The 23,818-nt window shown below is 40.9% G+C and overlaps 1 protein-coding gene across 17 annotated transcripts in view; it reads right to left on the reverse strand.

Annotated features, from left to right (window-relative positions):
- Positions 1 to 23,818, reverse strand: part of MAST4 (microtubule associated serine/threonine kinase family member 4) — a 548,711-nt gene that overhangs the window by 325,665 nt on the left and 199,228 nt on the right. For 2 of the 17 annotated variants that reach the window (XM_082723004.1, XM_082723019.1), the window contains exon 1: positions 15,543 to 15,676. The exons of 12 other annotated variants lie outside the window; for them this stretch is intronic. In XM_082723004.1, coding sequence (XP_082579130.1) covers positions 15,543 to 15,581 — 39 coding nt within the window. In that variant the 5' untranslated portion in view covers positions 15,582 to 15,676. Of the gene's footprint in view, positions 1 to 15,542; positions 15,677 to 23,818 lie in introns of those variants that run through there. 3 more of the 17 variants (XM_082723006.1, XM_082723001.1, XM_082723017.1) reach the window with 2 other exon arrangements.

The following is a 23,818-nucleotide window of genomic DNA, read 5'->3' on the forward strand; positions in this document are numbered from 1 at the left end:
GTGGACATTATTTCACCCTGCCTTCCATGAAAAACTATTCAGTACTAATATGGAAGTCTACTATTGCAAAAATACAACACAGCTTTAGCTCTTCAAGGCCACTGGAGGAGTACGGATGAGGGAACTCGTTACTGTCTCATACCAGCTTACAACCTTTACATGGAAATACTACCACCCCACCTCTGAGCCTCCATATTATCCTAGATACAACTTCTATTGAGCCAGTCATAGTAGATGATAATTATCAATTGGGCTATTTGTCTTACCCACTTTAGGGAAGAAAAAAAAAAAAAAAAAATCACAGGACCATTAGAAATGTGCTCAAACCACCTGGATTTGAATCTAGGCCTCTAGGCTTTGAAGCCAGGCTCTGCCATTTGTTAACTAAATGAATTCTGAGACCTGGAAAGGCTAGTTCACTTGCCAGTTTTGACTTCTGGAAACTGATGTCCACCCAGCCTTTCTCAAGGGGCCACTGGAGAGGTAAAATGAGCCGATCCACATAAAGCAGTCAGAAAACTGCCCAGCTCAATAAATGTTGTTTATGCCAATTACCACAGCTGGTCTAAGAGCACAGAATAGGACCCAGTTAATACTGTTGATATTACTCTTTTTTACGCATTAATTTGGTCCTTCATAAAGCGTTTCTAAAGCTTAGCAATGCTAAATGGATCTGAGTTATTTTCTAGGTCCTTCTCTCTTCTCATGCCTCATACTTCCACTGGCTGATTCCACCCACGACTATGGCTTCAGCCATCACCCACAGGATAATGCCACCTAAATATCTAGCTCTAGGACATTATTGTCCTTATCTCTCCAAGCTGTTTATCTCTCCATGCCATCTTGTCTATTAGATATCTCCCCTTAAATATGAGGAACTTAAAATAAACAGAACATCAAAAGAGAAATGAACAGAAATCAAATGCTAATTTCCATCATTGATGCCACGTCTCTGATAACCCCATCATTGGGTAAACTTCCTCTATGTGCCTCTATGGCATCCTATTGTATATTCCCCTTGTTTAACCATCCATCTTTTTATCCGCGGAGCATCTACTCTGAGATCAGCTAACCATCATAACACACAAAACTCGGCATTCAATTGTCTACTTACTAGTCTGTCTTCTTTCCTTCTGGATCATAAGCTACCAGAAGATGACAGGAATTGGATCTTATTGGTCCTTGTATCACCAGCTTTGCATAAAATAAAAACACATGATAAAAAACCTGGTGGATGAGGGAATGAATGTTCCCATGACACTGGACTGATGTTGAAGAGCTAAAAACATGTCCCATAAATGGTCTGTTAATAGCAGGAACAGAAGAAAGAAGGTACTAGAAGAATGTAGCTGATCACTGTTTTCAGTGCATATATAAAATCCCAAAGATACTTTCTTAAATCAAATCAACATTCTTATACTATGTCCAAAGCCAGACTACTTTTCATAAAGATAGAAAAAGATCATATGTGTGCCTGGAGGTTTAAAAGGTCATAGTCTATAACTGTGAAAACTGAGGGGAATAAATTGTGGAAAGCAGAAACCAACACCTCACGACCAACCTATACCCCCAAGTGCTCACACACACACACACACACACACACCCTTGGCTGGGACCAGCTGTTAATGATGAATGCCAGACTTCACACCACTTTTCAGCTGAGAACAACTTAAGGAAAGCATCTCACAATGACAGGAAGGACTATAATAATGAGAGACACCCTCCTGGTGTGAGGGGGCAGGAAATGATGCAGCCACTGTCACCACCACAACCACCACCACTCCCTACCCCAGCACAGCCACTTGAAACACATGTGAGGGCCCAGAAAGAAAAAGAGGCTCAAAACTGAGATGACTCCTAAACCAGAGTGTCCAGTCACAATAATTTATGCCACTCCTTTCTGCTCTAAGCATGAGCACAGATATACCCTGGCTCTTCTTATATCCAAATCCCCATGAATGTATATTATCTTCCCAGAGCAACTTATCCTACTTGGAAATTATAGAACCTACAAGAGCACAAAGAGAATGGACCCATTTCTACATGGTTCCCAGAAGGTACCAGAAAGCTTCATTCAAACCATCACCAGTACTACTCTGTGAGGACCCCAGACTGAAGAAAAGGTTCTACTGAAGCCTGTGTTTCTTCTTATACACATAACACTGGCTAATCAGCTTCTCATGTACTGAAGGCCTCATAAGAAAAAGTTAGTGCCAGCACCAGCAGGAAGATGGGTGAGAGGGCTCTGGACACAGCTAGGAAAATTATTCTCCCCCTCTGATATAAGTGAAGTGACCACAGCTCAAGAAAAAAGGGATTCCTGAAGGCATTAAGTGTTCAAGGAAAGTGAAATTGGAGAGCATACTGAATGACAGAGAAACTGCCTTGCTGACATGCCATGTTCTTTTAGAGCGCCTGACAGATGAAAGGTGGCCAGTGACGGTCCTGAAAATGCAGGTGAATGGACAGTACAGGAAAAAGGTGTCCTGTTTCAGGACCACAAATGTGACAGCCGTCCAAAAAGATAAGTGCTGTGACATCAACACTCCATCTCATGGAAGCCTTATAAATACCACAAACTAAAAATTCAGGATTTTCTGGGACGAAACAAAATAAGGTGGTTTTGAATTCACACCCACTTAGCCCAGAGTAGATTTACATAAAAATAGCTATAGATAAGGAAATGACATATGTAAATGCAGATATACAGACACACACAAGAACTCCTTTAAGGGCTGCATTTCAAATTATTGTGATTGGTTAAAGGTGTCTAGGCTAGTGTGGCATTAGAGATGCAAAGTTTCATTCATGAAATTTTAAATAATGGTGATAAGATTTATCTAGACGTACAAGCGGAACCTAAATATAAACCACATGAATAATAGAATGTGCATGAATTTTGAATGCTTATTTTTCAGAAGAAAACAAAGAACTGAACGTGTGAGTTCTCGGAGTCTCTAAGTGTAGCCTGTATTTGCATTTCAATGGCTTGCAAGGTAAGCTCTGTGAAATTGGTCAAATGTATAGACTCTCATCTCTCCTCCATCCCCAATCAGTCAATTAGCTACTAGAGAAAGTGGCATACAGATGTTAAAATCCAGCATCTCAGAATCTATTTCAGCTGATACAGATCAAAGTAATTTTGATGCAAGGATGTTGAGGACAGAGACTTTGCACAGAGCAAATTCTGGTTAGGAAGCATGCAAAACCAGGAGCTCATGGCTGATGGGGCCAGGGGACACACACAGAAATGGAATAGACAAGGCAGTTCACAACAAAATTTGTACAGAAAAGAAGAAAAGGCAAAAACTATAGACTGAGAGCCAACACATCAAAACATTTTTCCAGTAGGTAAAAAGGTATAAGTGTAGCAATTTTTGTCCATTTAAAACAAAGGGATTTCAGATGTCAGCTCTGCTATCCTGCAGCTACACTGCACCCAAACCATGAACCCTAATGGTCAATCTCTCCTTATTAGCATTTTTCACTCTTCCCATTAAAAATCTTTACTGGCACCATATGAGCTACTCTTTGCCCTTTATAAATTCCCCTATTCCAAACGTGCTAGTTTATGCTCACAGGAGTAGAAGTATAATACACACCTATTACATATTAGAATGTTATCAATATGCCTTTTCAATTGCAGCACTTATGGACTTTCGTTTTCTATGTTCCACTCTTTTGTCTTTCCTTTCAATAAAGACAGAGATTTTAGAAATCCAGAAGTGAGCCCAAAGAGCAGGGTGTTATGCTTGGCTCATAGGAGGCATTCAAGAACTAGGAAAAGATACCTGAATTTAAAGAAATGGTGACAATTTGTGGATAGTAAAAATCATGGAGCTCCTTTTACTAAGTGCCCACCCACCCCGCCATGGTTAGTGCTACAGGCTGAATGTCTGTGGGTGGCTCCTCCCCCTGCCAATGCAAATTCATATGGTGAAGCCCTAACGTGATTGACTTGGAGGTACGGCCTTCAGGAAATTATTAGGGTGAGACTAGGTCATGAAGGTGGGGCCCTAGTAATGGGATTAATGCCCTTAAAAAAAAGAAAAAAGGAAGAGACATGAGATTTGTCTCCACCGTTAAGACAGAGCCAGGAGGTAGCCCTCTGAAAGCCAGGAAGAGGGCTCTCACCAGATATGCAATCTGTAGCACGTTGACCTTGACATTCCCAGGCTCCAGAAGTGTGAAAAATGTTTGTTGTTTAAGACCCCCTGTCCATATGATTTTGCTACAGCAGCCTGAACTAAGACAACTAGATATTTACCTACCTTTGCTGTAGTCCACTAATAATCCTGCTTGGTAAATGTTAGTATCCTTACATTACAGCAACACACACACACACACACACACACACCCCAAGACACATAAAAATTTTAACCTGCTCCAGAGTCACACAACTGGGATGTGGCAAGTGACATAGTCCAAGGGAAGCAGAGAAAGAAAGAGGTTCAGCTATCTAGAAATACAGTAACGATGGCCATGATCATGTACTGTGTTCTTGCTACCTGCTTGATACTTTCCAAAGTAATTTACACACATCCATCTTAATTATTTTTACAGCATTCCTGGGAGGTGAGTAGTATTCCCATTTTATGGATAGCAAAACTGAAGCTTAGAAGAGAGCAGTATGCCCAGAATAATCAAGGCAACAGGTGCTGGATCAACACCCCCACTGAAGTCTAACAGACTTCAACGCCACTGCTCTTATACTCGTAACCACAACACGAGCTCATCCCCTGTATTGTCACCACTGCCACCATAACTCTGGGTCACAAACCCACATAAAACTAGCACTTACAACAATCAGCATTTAGTCTCATGTTTGCAAGTCTACATGTTGACTATGAGTCTGCCTGTCTTGACTCCTGGCTCCCGGTTTCTGTAGGGTCCATTCCACAAGGATTTGCTCTGGGACCCAGTGGCTACTCAGGGCATGTTCTTCTCACAGAAAATCACCAAAGTGCAATGAGGTGAAACCAACTCCACAAACTTATTTCAAGCCTCTGCTTGTGACACATTCGCTGACAGCTCATTGGACCCAGTAGGTCACATAGGTGAGCCCAAAGTCAACCGATGGGAAATAAGCCATGTCCACCGTGAAACCATGAGGCCTGGGCAGGGGACTGAATATATACAGAGGAGTAAAAAATCAAGAGAATAGTTGTATCCACCACACTCACCAAATTCAATTTGTATTTACCCTATCTTTTAGTTGGACTGTTCAACAGTTAATGGAAAAAGAATCTGTGAGCTCAATAATTTAAAGTTCTAATGAAAAAGTATAAATAGTCAAATCCATGGTATTATTCCACCTTCACCTTCAGAACAATACTAAAATTGAAAGAATAGATAACTGGAAAATACAAAAGTACCACCTCTCATCAGGAAAAAGTATCATTATGATAAAAATCCTATAAAATGAATTTCTTGACGTGGCTGATATCTAAAAATAAGCACTAAGCTAAAACAATCTTGTTTTTTACAGCCATTTCCTGCTCATTGCAACACATTCTACCTCTCACTCTTAAGAGGGTTCAGTTTTTACCAATGTGATTTCATGTCTTTGTGTGTACATACACAAATTGGCAACAGTGTGTCAGAAAATTGATAAAATTGTACACATGCCATCTGTCTTTCTTGGTTGAACCCCCTGTCTTCAATTACAGCTATTCCATTCAAAGGGAACAAAAATCTTGGCTGAATTTGATGTAATCTCACTCAGGTTTTAAATTTACTCACTGTTTCAAGCAATATGGTACCAACCTCATCATCTTCATTTAAGAATGAATTGCTTTTTCCATTACAGCCTCTAGTTTGAGATGTTTCATTTTGCCTTTTCAAAATTGTATTGAAATGAGACTTTGTAGGCAAGTCGTCAAAGTTGGAAGCAATTTACAAAAGTACGTGCACACAAAAAAACCACAAAAACACACAAAAAACTCCTACATCTTCAAAATGGATACATTATTTTCAAGATCCAACACTACAGCATGAAATGACTCTGCTCTTAGTATAACTATAACCAGTCCTGCAAAAGAAGTGTTAAAATACACATAATAGTAATTCTTGGAAGCTATTCTAAGAGAAACCTATTAGTCTGTGAGAAATTGCCCTCTCTTCCTATTCATAATGTACTTCGATTAATTATTTAAAGCAGATGACTTCAGAATCTATAACTGGCCTTGACCTCTGTGTGGAAACAAGCCTAAACCCATACGTTCAGTAGCTTACCGAACATCTCTGCCTACAAGGTGCTTCCATTATATATGCACAGAATTAGTCATCCTCTCACCATCTAGATCATTTTTATTTCTGGCCCCTAGCTGTTGCTGGTCCTATGGTCTGAAACCTGGAGGTCACCTGCAGCTTCTCCCAGCTCTTTCCCACCCATCCCAAGAGTCACCATGCCTTAACTGTACTGAACTGCCTCTTCTCTACTCCTGCAGCCACAGACTCAGGAGCAGTGGTGGCACTGCTCACTTCCTCGCTCCTAACGTCCTAGGCACCTCCAGCCTCTCCTGGGGCACCCTCTATTCACATGTGACACAACAAGTGACAGCTGGCACAAGACTGCTGTGCCCCGCTTAAGCTCTTTCAGTGGCTTCCTATTGTTGGGGGATCCTGTCCAGATCCCTCAACAAGACATAGCTCTTGGGCCTCCAGCTGGTCCCTTCCTCCCTCTCACAGGCATCACCTGTAGCTCCTTCCAAAGGGAGGGTGTACCCCATGTGGTCACCCCATCTTGGCATGCACAGCTGCTTCCCTGGCCTGGAACCTACTTCCTGCCTCACCCGCGCCTTGTCATCTGTCACCACTTGGCGGCAACCTCCCCACCTGCACAAAGCCTTCCGCCTCCCATGGCACAGCCTGGCACTATTACCGTGCCCCCCCTCCCCTGCACTGTGACAGATGTGGGACCTAGTGCTGGCTGTTGCCAGGACTGCTGTGCGAAGCCCCTTGCAGGTGGGCGCCATATCCCACTCCTGTTATGCTGATGGAGCTGGCAATGAAAAGGCCAACGGTGTATACGTAACACACAACACTCAGTTGTCTGACACCCATCTGGTCAAAATATGCTGCTGCTGTTGCTGCTATCATCATTATGATTATATGTCTGTTGAAAGAAAGGCAAAGAATGGAGTTCTATCCCTGACTGCGTGAATCAAAAGCATCTGCGTTCACAATCTAAGGGTAGTAAGTGTTTTGAGAACTCAAGCAAGGGCACTACAGAAGATCTACAGCAAGAGCCCCTAATCACACGTGTTTGTTATCGGCCGCATTAAGATAATGCTTCAAGGGACAAAGCTACCTCTTACCATACCTGAGGTGGTTTCTAGAAGTAAAGCACAGGGCATGCACCAGCAATTTTTTAAAAATGTAAAAATGGAACTGGACAGCAGCAGTGCCCTGGGTCCTGGTTAACAGGTCCGGGGTTAATGGTCTAGGGCTGCCTCCAGCCATCCCAATCTCATAACTGCCCCTGAACGTGGGTTTGTTAATGCTCTCACATTACTACCATTGCCATTACTTAGGAACTCAAGAAACAAATACAAGGAGGACATCCACCTCCACCTTCTTCTCCATAAAAACAAACCCACGTCTTACTGGAGGAAAGGAAGCCAGAGCTGCCACATAAGCCTTTTTAGAGGCTGTCAAATTTTGCATTTGGAAGTACAGAAGGAGGTTCCATGCCTCTGGGCTCCTTGGACGGGAGATCCCACCCAGAGCAGTGGGTCTCAAGCCCAGCTGCACCACTGAGAGGTGCTAATTCAATCCATGGGGACTGCATCTGGGTCTCAGGCTTTAGAGGCTCTGCAGGTTGTTCAAAATGACAGCCTCTGTTAAACCACTGTCCTAAGGTCTGGAACCATGTATCATATTAGAACTGATTTACCTTTTTCAAATCCACAAAGACACAAAATAAACAACAATCTTTGAGAGCTTTTCAATGATCTTAGTGAGGGATATAAAACAACTTCTTAGACAACAAAGCAAAAAAAAAAAAAAATCATAAAGAAGCTCTCAAATCTCACTTTGGCTGATTATACAAGTAATACATGCTTACTATAGAACAGTTAAAGAAAAATTCTTAGATCCTGCCATCAAGATGTAATTAACCTTTTAGTGCTTTTCCCCCTGTTATCTTACATGAAAAAAAAAAATAAACAAAAAACAGGTTCCTAATATACGTGTGATAGGAATTATTTTTTTTGTTGTTTCTTTCCACCACCCCCAACTTCTCCTCTCTGCCTCATACAGACTAATGTGTGGGTAGGTGCTACACATTTTTATAGACTTATACAACCTTTGTATACACTTTGCTTTTTCACTTCTCATCATTGTTATCAGCTTCTTCCCGATCACGAAACATTCGTCAAACGCATGATTTTAATGGCAATGTTGTCTTCTAACATGTATGTCTCCAGAGTCATTTGCCAACCTCCATGCTTCTGGTTGCTTCCAAGACAGACACATGGTTTCAAAGACTTTTTAAAAAGCTCTACCGTTGCTCATAGTTTATTTGCAATTCAAGTTTCAAGTAAAATCAAATACCCTATTCTCATTACACTCTGGTGTCAACGATAAAATGATTGGTGGCTGCATGAATATTGATTGAGCTTTCTAATTTCAGGTAATTCACAGTTTTTAGAGTTAACCTAATTCATTGATTAGCTGGTCTTTTAGTCTCCTTTTGTCTTCTTCTAAAATTATTCTTTAAATAATTTCAGTGCTCTAAGTGCAAGATTATTAAATTTTCAGGTATTATCTACTTTGAAAAACCGTTTCTGGCAACTTAAGATTTCTCAAAGATATAATACATAAAACCACACAAGTCCTCAAAGCAGGAACTAAGAACCCAACAGTGGAGAAGTGGTGGCTACATTTATCTCAAAAGTTACTGCAGCTGAGTGTGTAACCATTCTGACCAGCTGAGACAAAACTGGCAAGACAGAGCCAGCTCCCAGTATCTGATTCGAAGAAGCAAACTGGTTCACCTGGAAGAAGGACCATTGTGAGTAGTGAATGCTAAGCTAATTTATCATGCGGGCCTAATGCAAGAGACAACGCACATCATAAGGGCCAGGACTTCAAGGGGAGTTTTCCAGAAAGCACAGAGATGGATAATCACAGCCATTTCTTTTAGCAACTCTCACTAAGAGCCAAGGACATGATGTGAAGTCGTAAGTCTGTCAAAGGATTTCCAGGGGAGCAGAGATGGACAGTCAGACTGTGACAGGGCAGAGCTAAGGGAAGCTGGGGGACAAACAGGAAGAGATCACCCGGGGTGTTCACACCCCCACTTCTCTGAGCCCAGATCTGAGGAGTAAAGCAATTCAAAACTGAGACTGCTTGCAGGATCTCAAGTGCAGGTGTCCTGCATTATTGATTCAAAGAAGACCATGTGCTTCAGACACTAAAGTGGAAGGGGAGGAACGTTCTCCCAAGAGGATTCGCAGCCTGACTAGAAAGAAGATATCATTACATGTAAGTGGGAAACGGTTGAGGGCCAGGGCTTTTCACAAAAGAGCAGCTTTGAATCCATTTAAGTGCTTGAACTCAGTTCAGGCTCCAGAGATCTGCACGAGGAAAACTGATCATTTTGACCACGGCTGGCAAAATGCTGCCAGAGCGAGCGAAGAGCAGATCATTACATGCCATCGTACTGTGCGTACCTCCATTGCCCATCCAGACCAACGCCCGAACCTTAGAGTCTGCCTACACGGACAACAGGTATGGGATCACTTGCCCCTCTGCCTTCTGACTGGGTTTTGCCAATGGGGAGCACCTTCAAGAGTGCAGAAGGAAGGAGGACAACAAAGTTGTGATGTCCCCTCAGCCCCTCCCTGCAGAATCACCATGGAAGGACTATGTAGCTTCATCTAAGGCGCCTGTCACTTGCCTTCTCCGTCTGGACCTTCGGCAACGGCTCCCTCCCTCACTCCTTCAGGCCTATGAAGATGATGGCTTCCTATTGCTCCTACCCTCTGGGACTGCACCATCCCTTAAACTTCACCTATACCTTGCCTATACATACCTTTACACTTTCCCTTTCATTAAACTCTTCTCAAATTATCCAATTTATGCATGCCATCTTTTTACCGCCTGGACCCTGCCTGATACCCACATTTAACTCTTTAAAATCACACTATGCAAGGCTTTGTCTGATATGCACATTTGAGTATTTAAAATCATAAGGCTCTGTGGCAATAGAGAGGCAAGTGTGCTAAGGTTAACTTATTAAGTACTGTGTGCCAGGTGCAGTACTTACATGACCTACAACCTCCTCCAATCTTAAAATACCTTAATATTTCTATTTTACAGATGTGGTTAAGCATTGTGTCTAAAGTTACAGAGCTATTCATTGTCACTGAACACATGTCCTATTCTAAAACCATGAATCTTCAATGGTCTTATCATTTCAGTGTAAGACATTCAAATCATTTTATAACAATGCACCATGCAATAGAATTAGGTACGCAAATAAAATAGATGTTAACTATTACAAAGACCAGAATGGACTGCAGTAATTTTGGGAAATTTCATCAAAGAATGAGAATTTACTGTGGTCCCTAAAATGAGCAGCAAGAATTTGAGCAAAATAAGGAAAGAGCATTTTAGGTAAAGGGGATCTAGGGATCTATGACATCTGGAGAGGGGTGATGGGATAAGGTTTTGGAAGGCAAAGAGTTGGCAAAGAAACCCAAAAAGTAGACAGAAGCTAAATTAAAAAGAGTCAGCTATGTTTTAACTCTATCCAGAGGTAGATAATAAGTCACACAGGAATTTTAAACATGCGGTTGTGTGGGGATCCAGGCTGACAACCAGCATAGACTGGAGAAGGGCCTGGACACAAAGGGATATGAGACATTTCAGAAATTCAGAGGTAAAAGAGTATAGCCCTAGACACTGGACATATTTTTATGGTAGAATTATTAAGGCTTAGGGACAGCAGGTAACAGATGGAGAAATCAAAGGTGGGAATGAGATGACTTGAAAAATTAGTATTTCAGAGACAAAAAAAGAGATGACAATTTTCTAGTTTATCAGCTATATCCGAGAATAAGAAGGTGCAAAAGAGGAGCCAGTATTCAAATTCATCTATTTTACATGGTTACAAAAAGGTGTTAAGAAAAAACAATTATTTAAGCACAAAATAGAAATTTGAGGGAACATAAGCTTTTGAGGGCATCCCATCCTTACCCTCTGTGAATCAGGAAACCACAACATTTTATTTCCATCTCAGACACAGAAAGTGAACTCCTTCAACAGCTAAGAAATACCACTTTAGATATGGCCACACCTGGTCTAATTAATTAGGCTTTTGCAACTACCAAAAGTTCATTTACCATCAGGGCACCTGGGTGGCTCAATCAGGAGGAAATCAAGGAAATCCTCTTGATTTCAGCTCTGGTTATGATCTCAGGACTTCAGGATCAAGCCCTATGCCAGGCTCCATGCTAGGGGAGCCTGCTTAGGAGTCTTTATCTCCCTCTCTCTCTTATTCTGCCTTTGCCCATCCCCCTGCTTGTGCACTCTCTCTCTTAAAAAAAATTTTTTTTTTAATTTACCATCTTGATTCTTCCCGTCCCAAAAAAAGCCTCTTTGCCTTTCTGGAAACTTTGAAGAACAGAAGTTCTTTATGCCAAACTATTATCATAACTTTTTATTAAATTAATCCTCTAACTAGAGTTCTGACATGTAACTACACAGAATCTTAAGGACAGAGAAGAGTCCCACACAACAATACTGTGATGGAATTTTGGGTCAAGTGTAAACACATCCAAATCACTTTAAAGTTGATAGAGAAGACACACTGAGGCATTGTGATTTGAATGACCCACATTTAAGTACTGAGGAAAACAGAGGTAGCTGGATACCCAGTGAGAACAGAAGAGTCCATCTGCTTCTTTGCTTACCAAAATTAGTTTGAGACAATGGCCAGTGGAAAATCAGAGCCTAGACCAAAGTAATAATGTTAGCTTTTTGTTGTTGTTTCACTTAAGGCTGGGAGACAAAGTCAGGTAAAAAGGAAAGCAAAAACAAAACAAAACAAAAACCCACACACACAAAAATACCTAACACAAATCTGGAAGTCTATAGTCAAAAGATTTAGTCATTAACTACATCACATAGGAAAAAAAAAATTCATGCTAGCTGCATGTGATTATCTGGAAGTGGACTGAAATGCCAATACATAACTGGGGAGGAGGGAAATCAACAGATGATAGCAGGCAGAGCAAAATACCACAGGAGGACAGGAAAGGAATCCTATGACATCTCTCTAGGAGACTACTCCCTCTTTTAGTGATTTGTTGATACTTTAATGATGCCTATCCATCCTTCTCCAGCCTTGAGAGCTATCATATTAGAGATAGGGATACTTTCATTAAAACAAACAAAATGGAAACATGTAACAAAAATCACTGAAACAATTAATTTCCCTGACATTTAAAAAATATGATCTGTGTATGAGGAATATTAGCCCTGAAAGGAGCCAGTTATCCTTTGATGAATTAGACCTGTCTAGAAATTCAAATTGCCCCAAGTCCAAGGTCTGCTCAAGCCCATCCATCCGTCAGAATTTCCCATGTTTTGAGATGCAGTGTGAAAACTTTCCCAGGTTCTAACAGTGGAAGCCATTGGGGCCTCTTTCCCCCATTCTCATTTCAAAGGCAGTGATTGAAGTGCTATCAGCAGTACAGGAAATATTAATAGAGTCCACAGAAAAGATGGAGAAGTGAGTCACTTAAGATGAACAACTCAGTTGTGTTGCCCTTTTATGAGGGAGTCAGTCCTTGAGAAATTGTATGTTCTCACTAAAAAATTTCTCAAAGACCAGATTTTAAAAATACCACTAGTATTCCTGTGTTTTAAGAGCTAGGGGTACTGAAATTCTGAAAGTAGGTTCTAAACACATACCACATTTTACACTGAACACATACTACATTATTATAAAAATACACTTTATGGAATTAGAATATTTGTGTGCTCCAGATTTTTGACTGGGCTGTTTGTTTTCTAAATAACTGACCTGTTTGACAAAGCATGCCTCTCTATTCAGTGTGGCACATCAACTTACTCTTATCATTATATAAAATCCTATAGCCCTGTCAAAATGATCCCTGTAAATAAATAATGTTTACTATCTTTGCTGCTGATTCTTCTAACTTACAAACAAACTCCAATAGCATACATGGAGTAAAAATGTAACCATTTCATCTTGCTAGTTATGACAGTGTTACAAAAATAAAAATTATCCCTTGCTACTCACCAACATATTGTCTATTATGTGCTAGTGTATTTATTATATAGCCATTAACTTTTTAGGCCTCATTTATACCCATCTCCTACTTAGTACACTCAAAGGTCTCGTTCTGAAATACTTTACATAAAAATAAACGGACACTGAGGGTACAGGACTTGCTCAAGACTACCTCGCAAACAAAGGGTCAGAATCACGAATACAAAATGTGTAGCTTTCACCTTCACTTCCCTACTACAGATGTATCTCAGTGACATGCTGAAATGTTTCAAATAGTGTATATTTGAAAATTAATGTTTAAATTCACTAGGTGGCGTTACTCTCATGAACTCCACAGTATCTTTTGTATACAAATTCTTAAATTTTATATTTTATAAATAGATTCCTTATACAGTAGTTTCTTTAAAAAAACTACTCTATGTAAGAGATGGCTTTTAAAAAATATATTAGATATAATGGGAGTAAAAAAAAAAAAAAAGCTTTGTTTGAGCCAAAGTTAAGTTGTTGCCATGAGGGGGGCAGAACTTTGAGACGCTTTCATATTGTTACTTCTCACAGAATAAAGACTTGTATCTCATTCATAAAAGAAATCAGACATTCTTTATCCATTGTGTAGCTTATGGTAGATGTAGTTAAAGTATGTTGAGTATGACAACAATCTAGCTGTCCAAGTATTACATCAATGAATTATGCTTCCTTTGTTTTGTTGCAAATGTTTTTGACAAGAGAGTATCTCCAGTATTTTAAATAACCACAATCATTATTTATTTCTAAAATTAAAAGTTCTGTGAGATCTCTATCCCTCAAAAGCACCATGTGTTTCAACCATATCCTCTGAAGTTTTGAGAATATATATTACAGAAATAAACCATAAAAAGGAGCTTCTGATCAACCATACATTAAGCAATTATCCAAAATGCATTAAAAGAAAGAGAAAACTTTGCTGAACTGCCACTTATTAATAAGCTGAACCACGGGGGAGCTTAACAGTTTATCATCTTTCTAACAAAGAGACTTTCCATATTTAGCCACTGACCCCAAAGAGGACATGGAGCCCCACGAACAGCTGTGCATTACCAGAACTTTATAGATGTGATGAAAACAAAGAAAAGGAAATCCACAGCAGTGACTAACCACACTGTACATTCAAAACAATGACCACAGTGAAAATCATTAAAGAGGCAAGTCTGTTTACTTAGGCTGGGAACAATACATGACATTTAACCCCAATTTCTTTAATCCCTCTTTTGTTTACCTGCAAATAATCCCCTAATTTACCCACAATATTATGATATGAATAATAACTGTATTAGTAATGGACACTTAGAACAAAAAAAGCAGACAACTAGACCAGTTGGAAGTCAACGCCTATTAAGGACTATCTGGAAGCATTCCTAAATGTGCTATATATTCTGTACTGTCAAGCATGCATTTGACTTTTTTTTTTTTTCAAAAATAATGAATGAGAGTTTAACAATGGCTACTCACTAGATTCTTTCAGAAAAAAAAAATACCACTTATACACAAAAGAAAGAGTTATCAAAGAGTTAAACATACTAATTCTGAACATACTTAGGTTTTGGCTTCCTTAAAGTTACAAATCGCTAAGCAGATGTTTTTTTTCAAGTTGTCTGATTTGCCAAGTTTTGACTTGGAATACATTTGTACACTGAAGTCGGAGTAATTTAATTAGAGAAACTTGGGCACAAAAATCAAGGCAGTAAGATGGGGATCTTTCCCCATCTCAATGTAAACAAATTACAGTCAACGTTGATTGAGCTGCCAGCAGAAACTTTCATCTCCCTGACAGGAGAAAACTCTCAGCAGCTGCACACATCTGCAAGACCATCAGACAGATGCTGCTGCCGCTCGGAGGTTGATCCTGACACAAAACTGAGTCCTGCGTTCCCAGAACTGAACAGAGTTGCCACCCTCGACAGACTTCCCAGACACTTGACAGAATGCCAAATTGGCTCCTCAGCTGTCACCACCAGCCACGATTTAACTATTCTTGAACAACCAGCAGAAAAACAACGCACAAAGTATCACACTAAAAGTCCTATCCATTGTCTCTGACAAAAGAGCCTTTCTCATTGAGCCCTGTGATGTGTCACTGAACCCTGTTAACCAGAGACTTAGTGTATCCCATTGCCAAGGGGATACGAGGAACCGTGCACGCTATCCGTGCCCAGAAAAGGAATGAAAAGGGAACTTTGAAATCCTCAACGACAGACCACTGAGGATGCTACATTGCAAGAACAGAAGGATCTCCTACCTGGAGCCCTCTTCGTCTTAGAATGCTGGACTCATCCATCTCCCCCTCCGCTTTCTCTGAGCCTCACAACAGTCTAGCCATGCTGTACTACCTCTACTTGAGCACGCTAATTCAGAGCCCGGCAGCTGCTGAACACTTACATCACGCTCTAGCTGATTGGAGCCCAGAGTCAGCTGGTCCCGCTTAGTTATGCACTCCAGCAACTTCGGAGATCACGGAGGCTTGCAGTTTGGGGCGAGAGTGCAGCAAGTGGGCTCAGGTACCTAAAGCATTTAGCCAGGCGGAGGAGGGCTCTGGCAATTAGGCAGGAAACTGTGGGGTCCCTGTTTTTCCTTCTCCTTCAAAACGTGGGCTCTGGCATTCCGGACGACCAGTAAATGGCTTTCAGCAGGAGCTCCGGGTCAAGCCCCTTCTGAAGCAACTAGAAGGTCAGAGTGGCTAAGTAAATCAGTGGTGACAGACACCTCTGCAAAAGGCAGCGACTGATTGGGATGGTGAAAAACTAGGGCACAGCTGGTCAGCCAAGCAGCACCACCATGCCTGCCACTCATCTTTTCTGATGGCATTAAAGAAAAAAATGTAGCAGAACACGCACGCTGCCTGGAAACCCTGCGAACAGAGGGCTCTGGGTGGCTGCTCTTCCAGCCTTGGCAGAACTCTTTCCACCTCCCAGTGTGAAAGCCAATTCATTTACATAAATACCTTGCCAGGAGATTCCTGGCCCTCAGATAGATACATTTTAGCTATTCATGTCCCTCCTGGTAGTAACTTGGTTTTGTTGATAGCTGACCAAAATATAAAAAGGCAGAAGGAATCGAAAGAGCCATCATTAGGTGGAATATTAACCTATTTACAGTCTATAAGCAGCTGAAAAAAAAAAAAAAAAGATTCCCATCATGTGCAATTTCACAGTCTGTTTCAGCTTGTTTACTCTGCTCATCCTCACCTTATTTCAATTCGAAGCAACCAAGAGATGAATATTAAGTTTTCATTACTGGCCTGGCACAAGAGTAACAACATACAATACTACCAATTTATAATAAATTATTCCCCCTTGATTTCCATTCTAGAGATATTTAAATTGCGATTACAGTTTGATTCTGAGGAGGCAGATTCTAGGACTCTCGGCGATTTGTCTGAAAACCACTTTCTCCTTCGTTCTAGCCATTAGACAGTCTCTTTCTTGAAAGAAAGGAGGTAAGACGGCATAACATTTTCTTAAAAATCCACATTTCCTGGGTTTTACCTAATCCAGATATCAGATTCCTTAATGTGTGGGGGGGGGCGTGTCTAGAGGTTCCTTACCCATCCACCTGCTATTACACTAGCTTTCTGTCTCTTTCTGGCTGTCAACACACTATTAGGAGTGCTATCAATTGATTAGATTATGTCATTAAAAATAGCTTGGGGATTTATGAATCTAACCACTGAGGAAAATTGATTGCATTTTATGTTCCCCAACAGTGTCTGCATAAGCCTTCAGACATACAGAGAGAAACCCTGTCAAGAAACAGTAGCTCTAGCAGAAGCATCAGCAAAGATGGGTATCGGGGTGTTCTTCCACTTTCGTATGCTCATTTGAAACCACTTAAGGAAGGAAGCCCTGGGGAGTTTTTAGTTCTTTCTCCCATATGCAGAAGTAGTACAATCTCTAGAAACAAAGAAACAGCACCTAAGTGATCCCTGGGCAAGCCAAAGGGGACCAACGAAATTCTAGCACAAACAATTCTTTAAAAAAAAATTTTTTTTAAACTGTATGTGTGGGGCGCCTGGGTGGCTCCGGGGGTTAAAGCCTCTGCCTTCGGCGCAGGTCATGATCCCAGGGTCCTGGGATTGAGCCCCGCGTCAGGCTCTCTGCTCGGCGGGAAGCCTCCTTCCCTTCCTCTCTGCCTGCCTCTCTCTGCCTGCTTGCGATCTCCGTCTGTCAAATAAATAAATAAAATCTTAAAAACAACAACAACAACAACAACAACAAAAAACCCCTATATGTATTTGCTTACATGGAAGGACACAACATAAACAAAAACAAAAGGGGAACAGCCTAAAGAGAAAGGTTCAGAGCCAGGAGAGTAAGGTCAGCTTGCTATCTGTGGGGGATATGGAAAGCTGGTGGAAAGAGATACCCATTCTTGACAGGCCCACCTGTACTTTTATCTTTTCCCACAAAAGGGAGACCTTTTCCTTCAATGAAAAACAAAAGGTATGACAGCTGTTGACCTTTCTCCCTCAAGTCACCCTCCTGAGAGAGGGGGCACGAACGGTTGCCTGAAATCTGAAGACCCATCTTAGACAAAGTGCCTTGGCAGCAGGTGAGAATACATTTACCAGCTTAGACTATCACTGTCATCTGTACACAGAGGCATAAGGAAGCCCTAGCTGGTTTTAGGCAAAGAAAAAAAAAAAAAATCATGACCTAAGAAGCTGAACTTCCAAAATCAAAAGCCAAGCCTGGTGTCCTTACATATGCTTGTGCTCTGAATACTGGGATCCTCGTTATGCTGGTCTAGAAAAAGTGGGGTCTAGTGGAGGGTACAAAGTTTTCAATACAGAGAAGGAAGGGAAAAGATTTTTCCCCTTTAAATAAAGATCACAGGTTGCCAGGAGGAAGGAAAAAAAAAAAAAAAGGTAGTGTCCGGAAGTACCTTTTCTGTGACCAATTGGGTAAGCTAGCTGGAAATGCTTTCTCAAGACATTTCGAGGACACACTGTCAAACAGTCAAAAAGATGTGTATCTCAGGTAAGTGGACTCTATGCGTCACAGGCTCTGTGGCAGCTAGAGAGGTTGGTGGGTGGGAGTGATAAAAAGGAATTTGGTTAAAGGAGGAGGGGCGGGGGTGGGGGGGGAGACAAAGTATCCTTCTTAACAAAAGAGTATTTTGAGATAAAAATCTAGTTTAGTATTCAACCATTAACTAAGTCTAAGATGAAGATTATGACCATTGCAGCATCAAATCTCGTATGAAAAAATATCGATTACCTGTCAAAATGTATCACTTTGAGAAGTGATACATACGTTTTAAAGAAATAAAACCAGCCAGAGGCAAAAACATTTGGGACAAAAATGAAAGGCTGCTGAAAAATAACATCAAGCAATAATGACTTAGCAGAGGGAATAGTAAAAGGAAAATTGCTACATTTACCCTTTGCTACATATTTTCTCATCAAGATAAGCCATGTGTTAAAATGCAATAAAAACTTCAAATGGTGACACTATTCACAGGTAATAATTACGATCTAGCTTAATTTCCATTAATAAACTCATTTTTCCAGCAATTTTATGCCTTCGTGAATATGTTCACAATATCATGATTCAATTAAAAAAAATACCAACTTCAATGTTTAATGCGTTACATATGTCTTCAAATAAAATTTCTTAGGCTTTATCATCAATTGTTATCTAAACCTGGGGGCTCCATGGTAGTTGATTTTTTTAAAAAGTATTTGTAAGGATATGCCCCATGCACACTCTATCACAGGTGAAATTTACTTCAAAGAACACTCAAAATCCACGGATGCTATAATATGGGTAAAATTTAAATTTTAATTGTTATTACAATAAATGATTCACAGAAACAGAAACAATTCTAAATCCTGAGAAAAATGTGGGTGGGGGTGGACAGGAGGAAGCATGTGGTTACACACATTTTCAACAAAAGGGTAAACTGATACTTTGTAATTACTGTCCGCAGTTATATTTGGTATAAGGATACAGGTTTGCCATCTGATTTACCTGGTCAGGTATTTTTCACAAATTTAAAAATAAGTTAACCTCTCTTCACTGGTTCCACCAGTGAAGGTAACTTTAGGTTACCCTAAAGTAAGCATTCGTTCTGATTATACACCCACTCTTCATCAACTGAATGGTCACTGAGGAGCTGCCGTGGGGAAAGCTTTGAGGAGTGTTGTTTTGTTTTGTTTTTTAAAAACACAAACAAAGATTCGGTAAGTTTCCAGACTTAACCCTGCCCACCGCCACCCACTGACCTAATCCACTCCCTACCAGCAGCTCTCAGTCTTGGCTCCTGAACCACCCACCTACAAGCCAAGGAAGCCCAGATCAGAGGGGACTGTGAGAATGGTTTCCTGGCAGAAGAGAAGGTTTCTCCCTCCCCATCAGGCACAGGGAGAAGAGTCAGAAGAACGCTGCTGTTACCCGTCCCTCATCCCACCAGTAAGAGTTGTCAGGATACTCTGAATGTGATCTCTAGACCATCACCACCATCCGTGGTGGGACCGCCCCATTGTGTGTATTCTTACACACGTGTGGCAGCAATCACTATTTCAAATCAAGCAAAGTAGACAAACAGCCACAAAATGCATTTACCACTCTACCTTTTCTGTTACTTGCAAACAATAGACCAAGGATTCATAAATGTCTTTTATTTATGTTCACTGACCAGGTAAGTCTTTTGTGGCCAAGGGACAAATCTTCCATTCACCATTTGATTACTTTTCCCACTCAGAAGCTCAATGCCAACAGCCAATGAATGTGTTGTACTTAAGAAAAGGAAATAAAAAGATCATAAAAACTTAAAGGAGAAACAGACCATTCTGGAGAATGCATGTAAGTATCCATTACTGGGAATATAATCATACTGCAAGGTAAGTGGTAAAGAGAACCTCAGATGCCAATGACCAAGGTTACCGTGAGATTTGTTAAAAAGTAAATTTCTGTATTTACATTGAAACTCCTCCATTTTTTGCACTGTATTTTTCTCCATGTTTTACTTCTAAATAATAACCGCCAGCATTTATTGACCATACAGGGTGTGCCAAGCCCTGTTCTAAGTACTTCATAAAGTTTATCTCATTTAATCCTCACACAAACTCTATGAATTAAGATTTAATCCCCATTTTACAGAGGAGGAAACTGACCCTCAAAGAAATCAAGCAACTTCCTAAGGTCACACACTCAAGGAAAGGCAGAAAGAACCAAAAAGCTGACTCTTCCAATTTTGGTTGCTAACCCCCCTATTGCCTGTTAGGGTTTAAACCAAGGGAAAAAAGAGCTTTCCAGATGAAAGGAACACATGAAAGGTGTCAGGTATTTTTAAGTTCCTAAGGAAAAATTACCACATTCTAAGTTGTCAGTGGTCAAAACACACCAGAGAGAGCATAAAGAATTCCAGATTCCATGGGCCACATGTCTCCGAAAAGCAAAGAAGCAGGGTCTCCACAGCTTCAGGACAGAAGCTAGAGAGCCCGAGCCCCCCCCCCCCCCTCAGACACAGAAGGCAGAAGGGAGCCAGAGACAAGTGAGGGAGGGTAGTTTCTACTTTCTTCTTAGCTGTCTCTGGGCCTCCAGGGACTCCCTCTGAGTGTCAACAACCTCACCTTTCTGGCTGCTCTGAAACAATTCAATTCCAAATAAAGTGTCTTTTTTTTTTTTTTTTAATCAACATGTAAATTCCATAAAACCAAAGGTACCCTTTGTTGTGCCAGACATGCTACACATCCCCATTGACCTGTGGGGCTTTTTGGCAGCTCCTCATTTCCCGATCTCATCTTCTATGGAATTTACCACTGAAGGCGCTCCTTAAATGACTCTAGCCTTTCAGGTGAAATGACTCAGGGAGCGGCTGCTTGCCCTGTTCTCAACAGCACTGAGTCTTCTCCCTCATTTTCTGGAAGTCATAACTCCCCAGAGTCCGTAAGAGAAAGCCCCTAGTACAGAGACCTGTCCCTGTCCAGACTGTGCCAAAGAAGAACCCAGTAACTTGGGGCAAGTCCCTCAACTTCCCTGGGCTTCAGTTTCTGTGACAGAAAATGAAGACATGACTACAGACTTCGCCAGGAAGCTGGGGAAGAGGAGGAGACCACTGTCTGGGAAACTGATACCGCTGCCCTTCAGGTGAGAGTGGTCCACTCCGGACACCTGGTCCCTCCCTTCTGGCCCCAGAGCCATGTCTCCACAATCTCCTTCCTTTTCCATTATCTTGCAGGCCACATCAGCCTGCAGAGTACCTACATCAGGTACTTCTCAGCCACTTTCTGACTACAAGGCTCCTTTGCCTGCCCAGGAACACAGGAGAGGCAGAAGACAGAGCTGTTTCCCAGTAGTTGTTTCTCATCCCCATCCTCCAAGTGACAAAGCAGTGAGCATGCTGACACCAGGGGTGGGCTGAAGTGTGGGGGAGGAAGCACACACTAAGGTCTGCACTCTAACTCTGAAGAAAGGTTACATACTTGGCTCTAGTTGGCATTCATCTTCATTCCAGCCTAATATTAATACTGTAATAGGACAATATTATTGTCAAAGGTATTACTGTCTCATCTTTAGAAATATCCGTTATTCGTTAAAGTAACATACAATGTTTATCACCTGTGTCATCAATGCTCTAAAGTAAAAAGACACTTGGAGACAGGTTCCATTCTATTTAAAAGTTCCAGGAGATCTTATACACAGGAGGCAACACTGAAACCATCAATTACCTTGTCCTGTATTTTAAAATAGTCATTTGAAATTTTAAAGGAACATTCTAATCTCTAAGGTCAACAAAGGTAAAGAAAGAGTTCATACTGCATGTCTCTTTCTCCCCAAAGAAAAGTGCTCAAACCTGTCGGGAAGAGGACTAAAACAAAGGACAGGCTGCCTGCCTTCCAGAGAAAGATGGAATTTTTCCGATTCAAAGGAAAAGGGAGGGATCTAACACCTTCCCACATACGAGACACCGCAGTCTGAATTTGTCCAAGGAGTAGCATTTTCTCAAACACGTGTTTCATTTAGCAGAAATTGCAGGTGGGGGTCACTAGCAAGCATATGTCTACGAAATATGCTGCATCCCACGCGTCCTGCATTTAGCTCCATTTTCCATCCCGCCTGTAATCCTGAAGACTCTTTAAATGTATGCGACTGGCGATTTTTACCATGTAACATGCATGATTTCGCTTCAGGCTTTTCACAAGAAAGCTATATTGTCTTGACGTTTGCATCACCTTTTTTTATCTAATTATTTCTGGCATATTACCCATCAAATCACTACTGACAATATGACAGGAATCATGGTATTGAAAAAATTACATCCTAGGAGGAAATAATAAAATATAAATCACATACATAATTTTCTTTTGAACGTTTTAACAATGACATCCTCATATACATATGAAATATAGCAGACTATCCCCATAAATGTTCTAACATCAATCACGGCAGGGAAAATATCCTCTAGTTTGCGAACACGCGGATCCAACAAAATATAGCATTTCTAATAAAACTGGGTAATACAACTTCATTTTTTTCATACGAGAGCATTTATGAAGATCTGACAATCGGAAATAGCTCCAATATTTTTTTTTCAATTATGTCCCTTCATCTCTAAATGATACACAGCTAACACTGGGATCGTGAGCTAGCAGTTAGTGAACTCCTATATTCCATATTAATAGATCTATCAAGATCAGAGTAGATGAGTGAAGTAATTTTGGCAGTCCTGCGGCTACAGGATACCTACCAACTGCACGAACTTTAGAAATGAGTAAGTCAATAGGTACATATGGAAGTAGGAACACTCCTGGTATCAACTAAGTATTTTAGGAGCATCTGAAAAAAAGAGACAGTCCTAAAATAGCACGCTAAATAAAATGAGGGTAGGATTGCATACCTTCGGTAGTCAATCACTCTTCGTACTTAGATATGTTTATCCCGACATGCTTACAATATAGATGGGAAGAGCTGCATGCAAGGGAATTGTTTTAAGCCCTATAAAATCATGTCTAGAGCCTTACTCTACCTTGAGATGCCAGTGTTCATTAATTCCGAGGTTCTGACTGGGAACCTCTTTTAGAACTTGCTGGCATTAGGCCCCCAGAGCCAAACAATTTTGGTGACTCTTTTATAAATACTTAGGAGCTAAGTAAGTCTAAGAGGTACATACAAAAGGGATTTTTAAAAAACAACTCAGCATCTTTCAGGTAGGCAGACGTAAGTCAGACACTGCCCTTGAAACCTGTTTCTGACTCCAGTGATACCCATGTAGAGCAGGCCTTTCTTTCCATCACTCTGCACTAACATGTCATTCAATTTGGAAGTGAACAGACATGGGGCTGCTGCTAGCACTCCTTTTTGGATAATGCCAAGTAGAACTCCTTGGGACTCAGCCATGTAACACGGCAACGAGACAGAACACTGTTTCTCTACAGAGTTTGAACTCTGTCTTCTAGCTTCCCTTAAATGTGCTCTTCAGAGAAACACAAAATGTGCTCCAGAGTCTAGCTCATTAATCCTCATCAGTTTCTTGTAAAGTAGCAAGGCAAGAGACTGGTCCAATTTACCAACA

The sequence above is a fragment of the Mustela nivalis genome (assembly GCF_964662115.1).
Source record: "Mustela nivalis genome assembly, chromosome: 3".
In the NCBI taxonomy this organism is placed as follows: Eukaryota; Metazoa; Chordata; class Mammalia; order Carnivora; family Mustelidae; genus Mustela; species Mustela nivalis.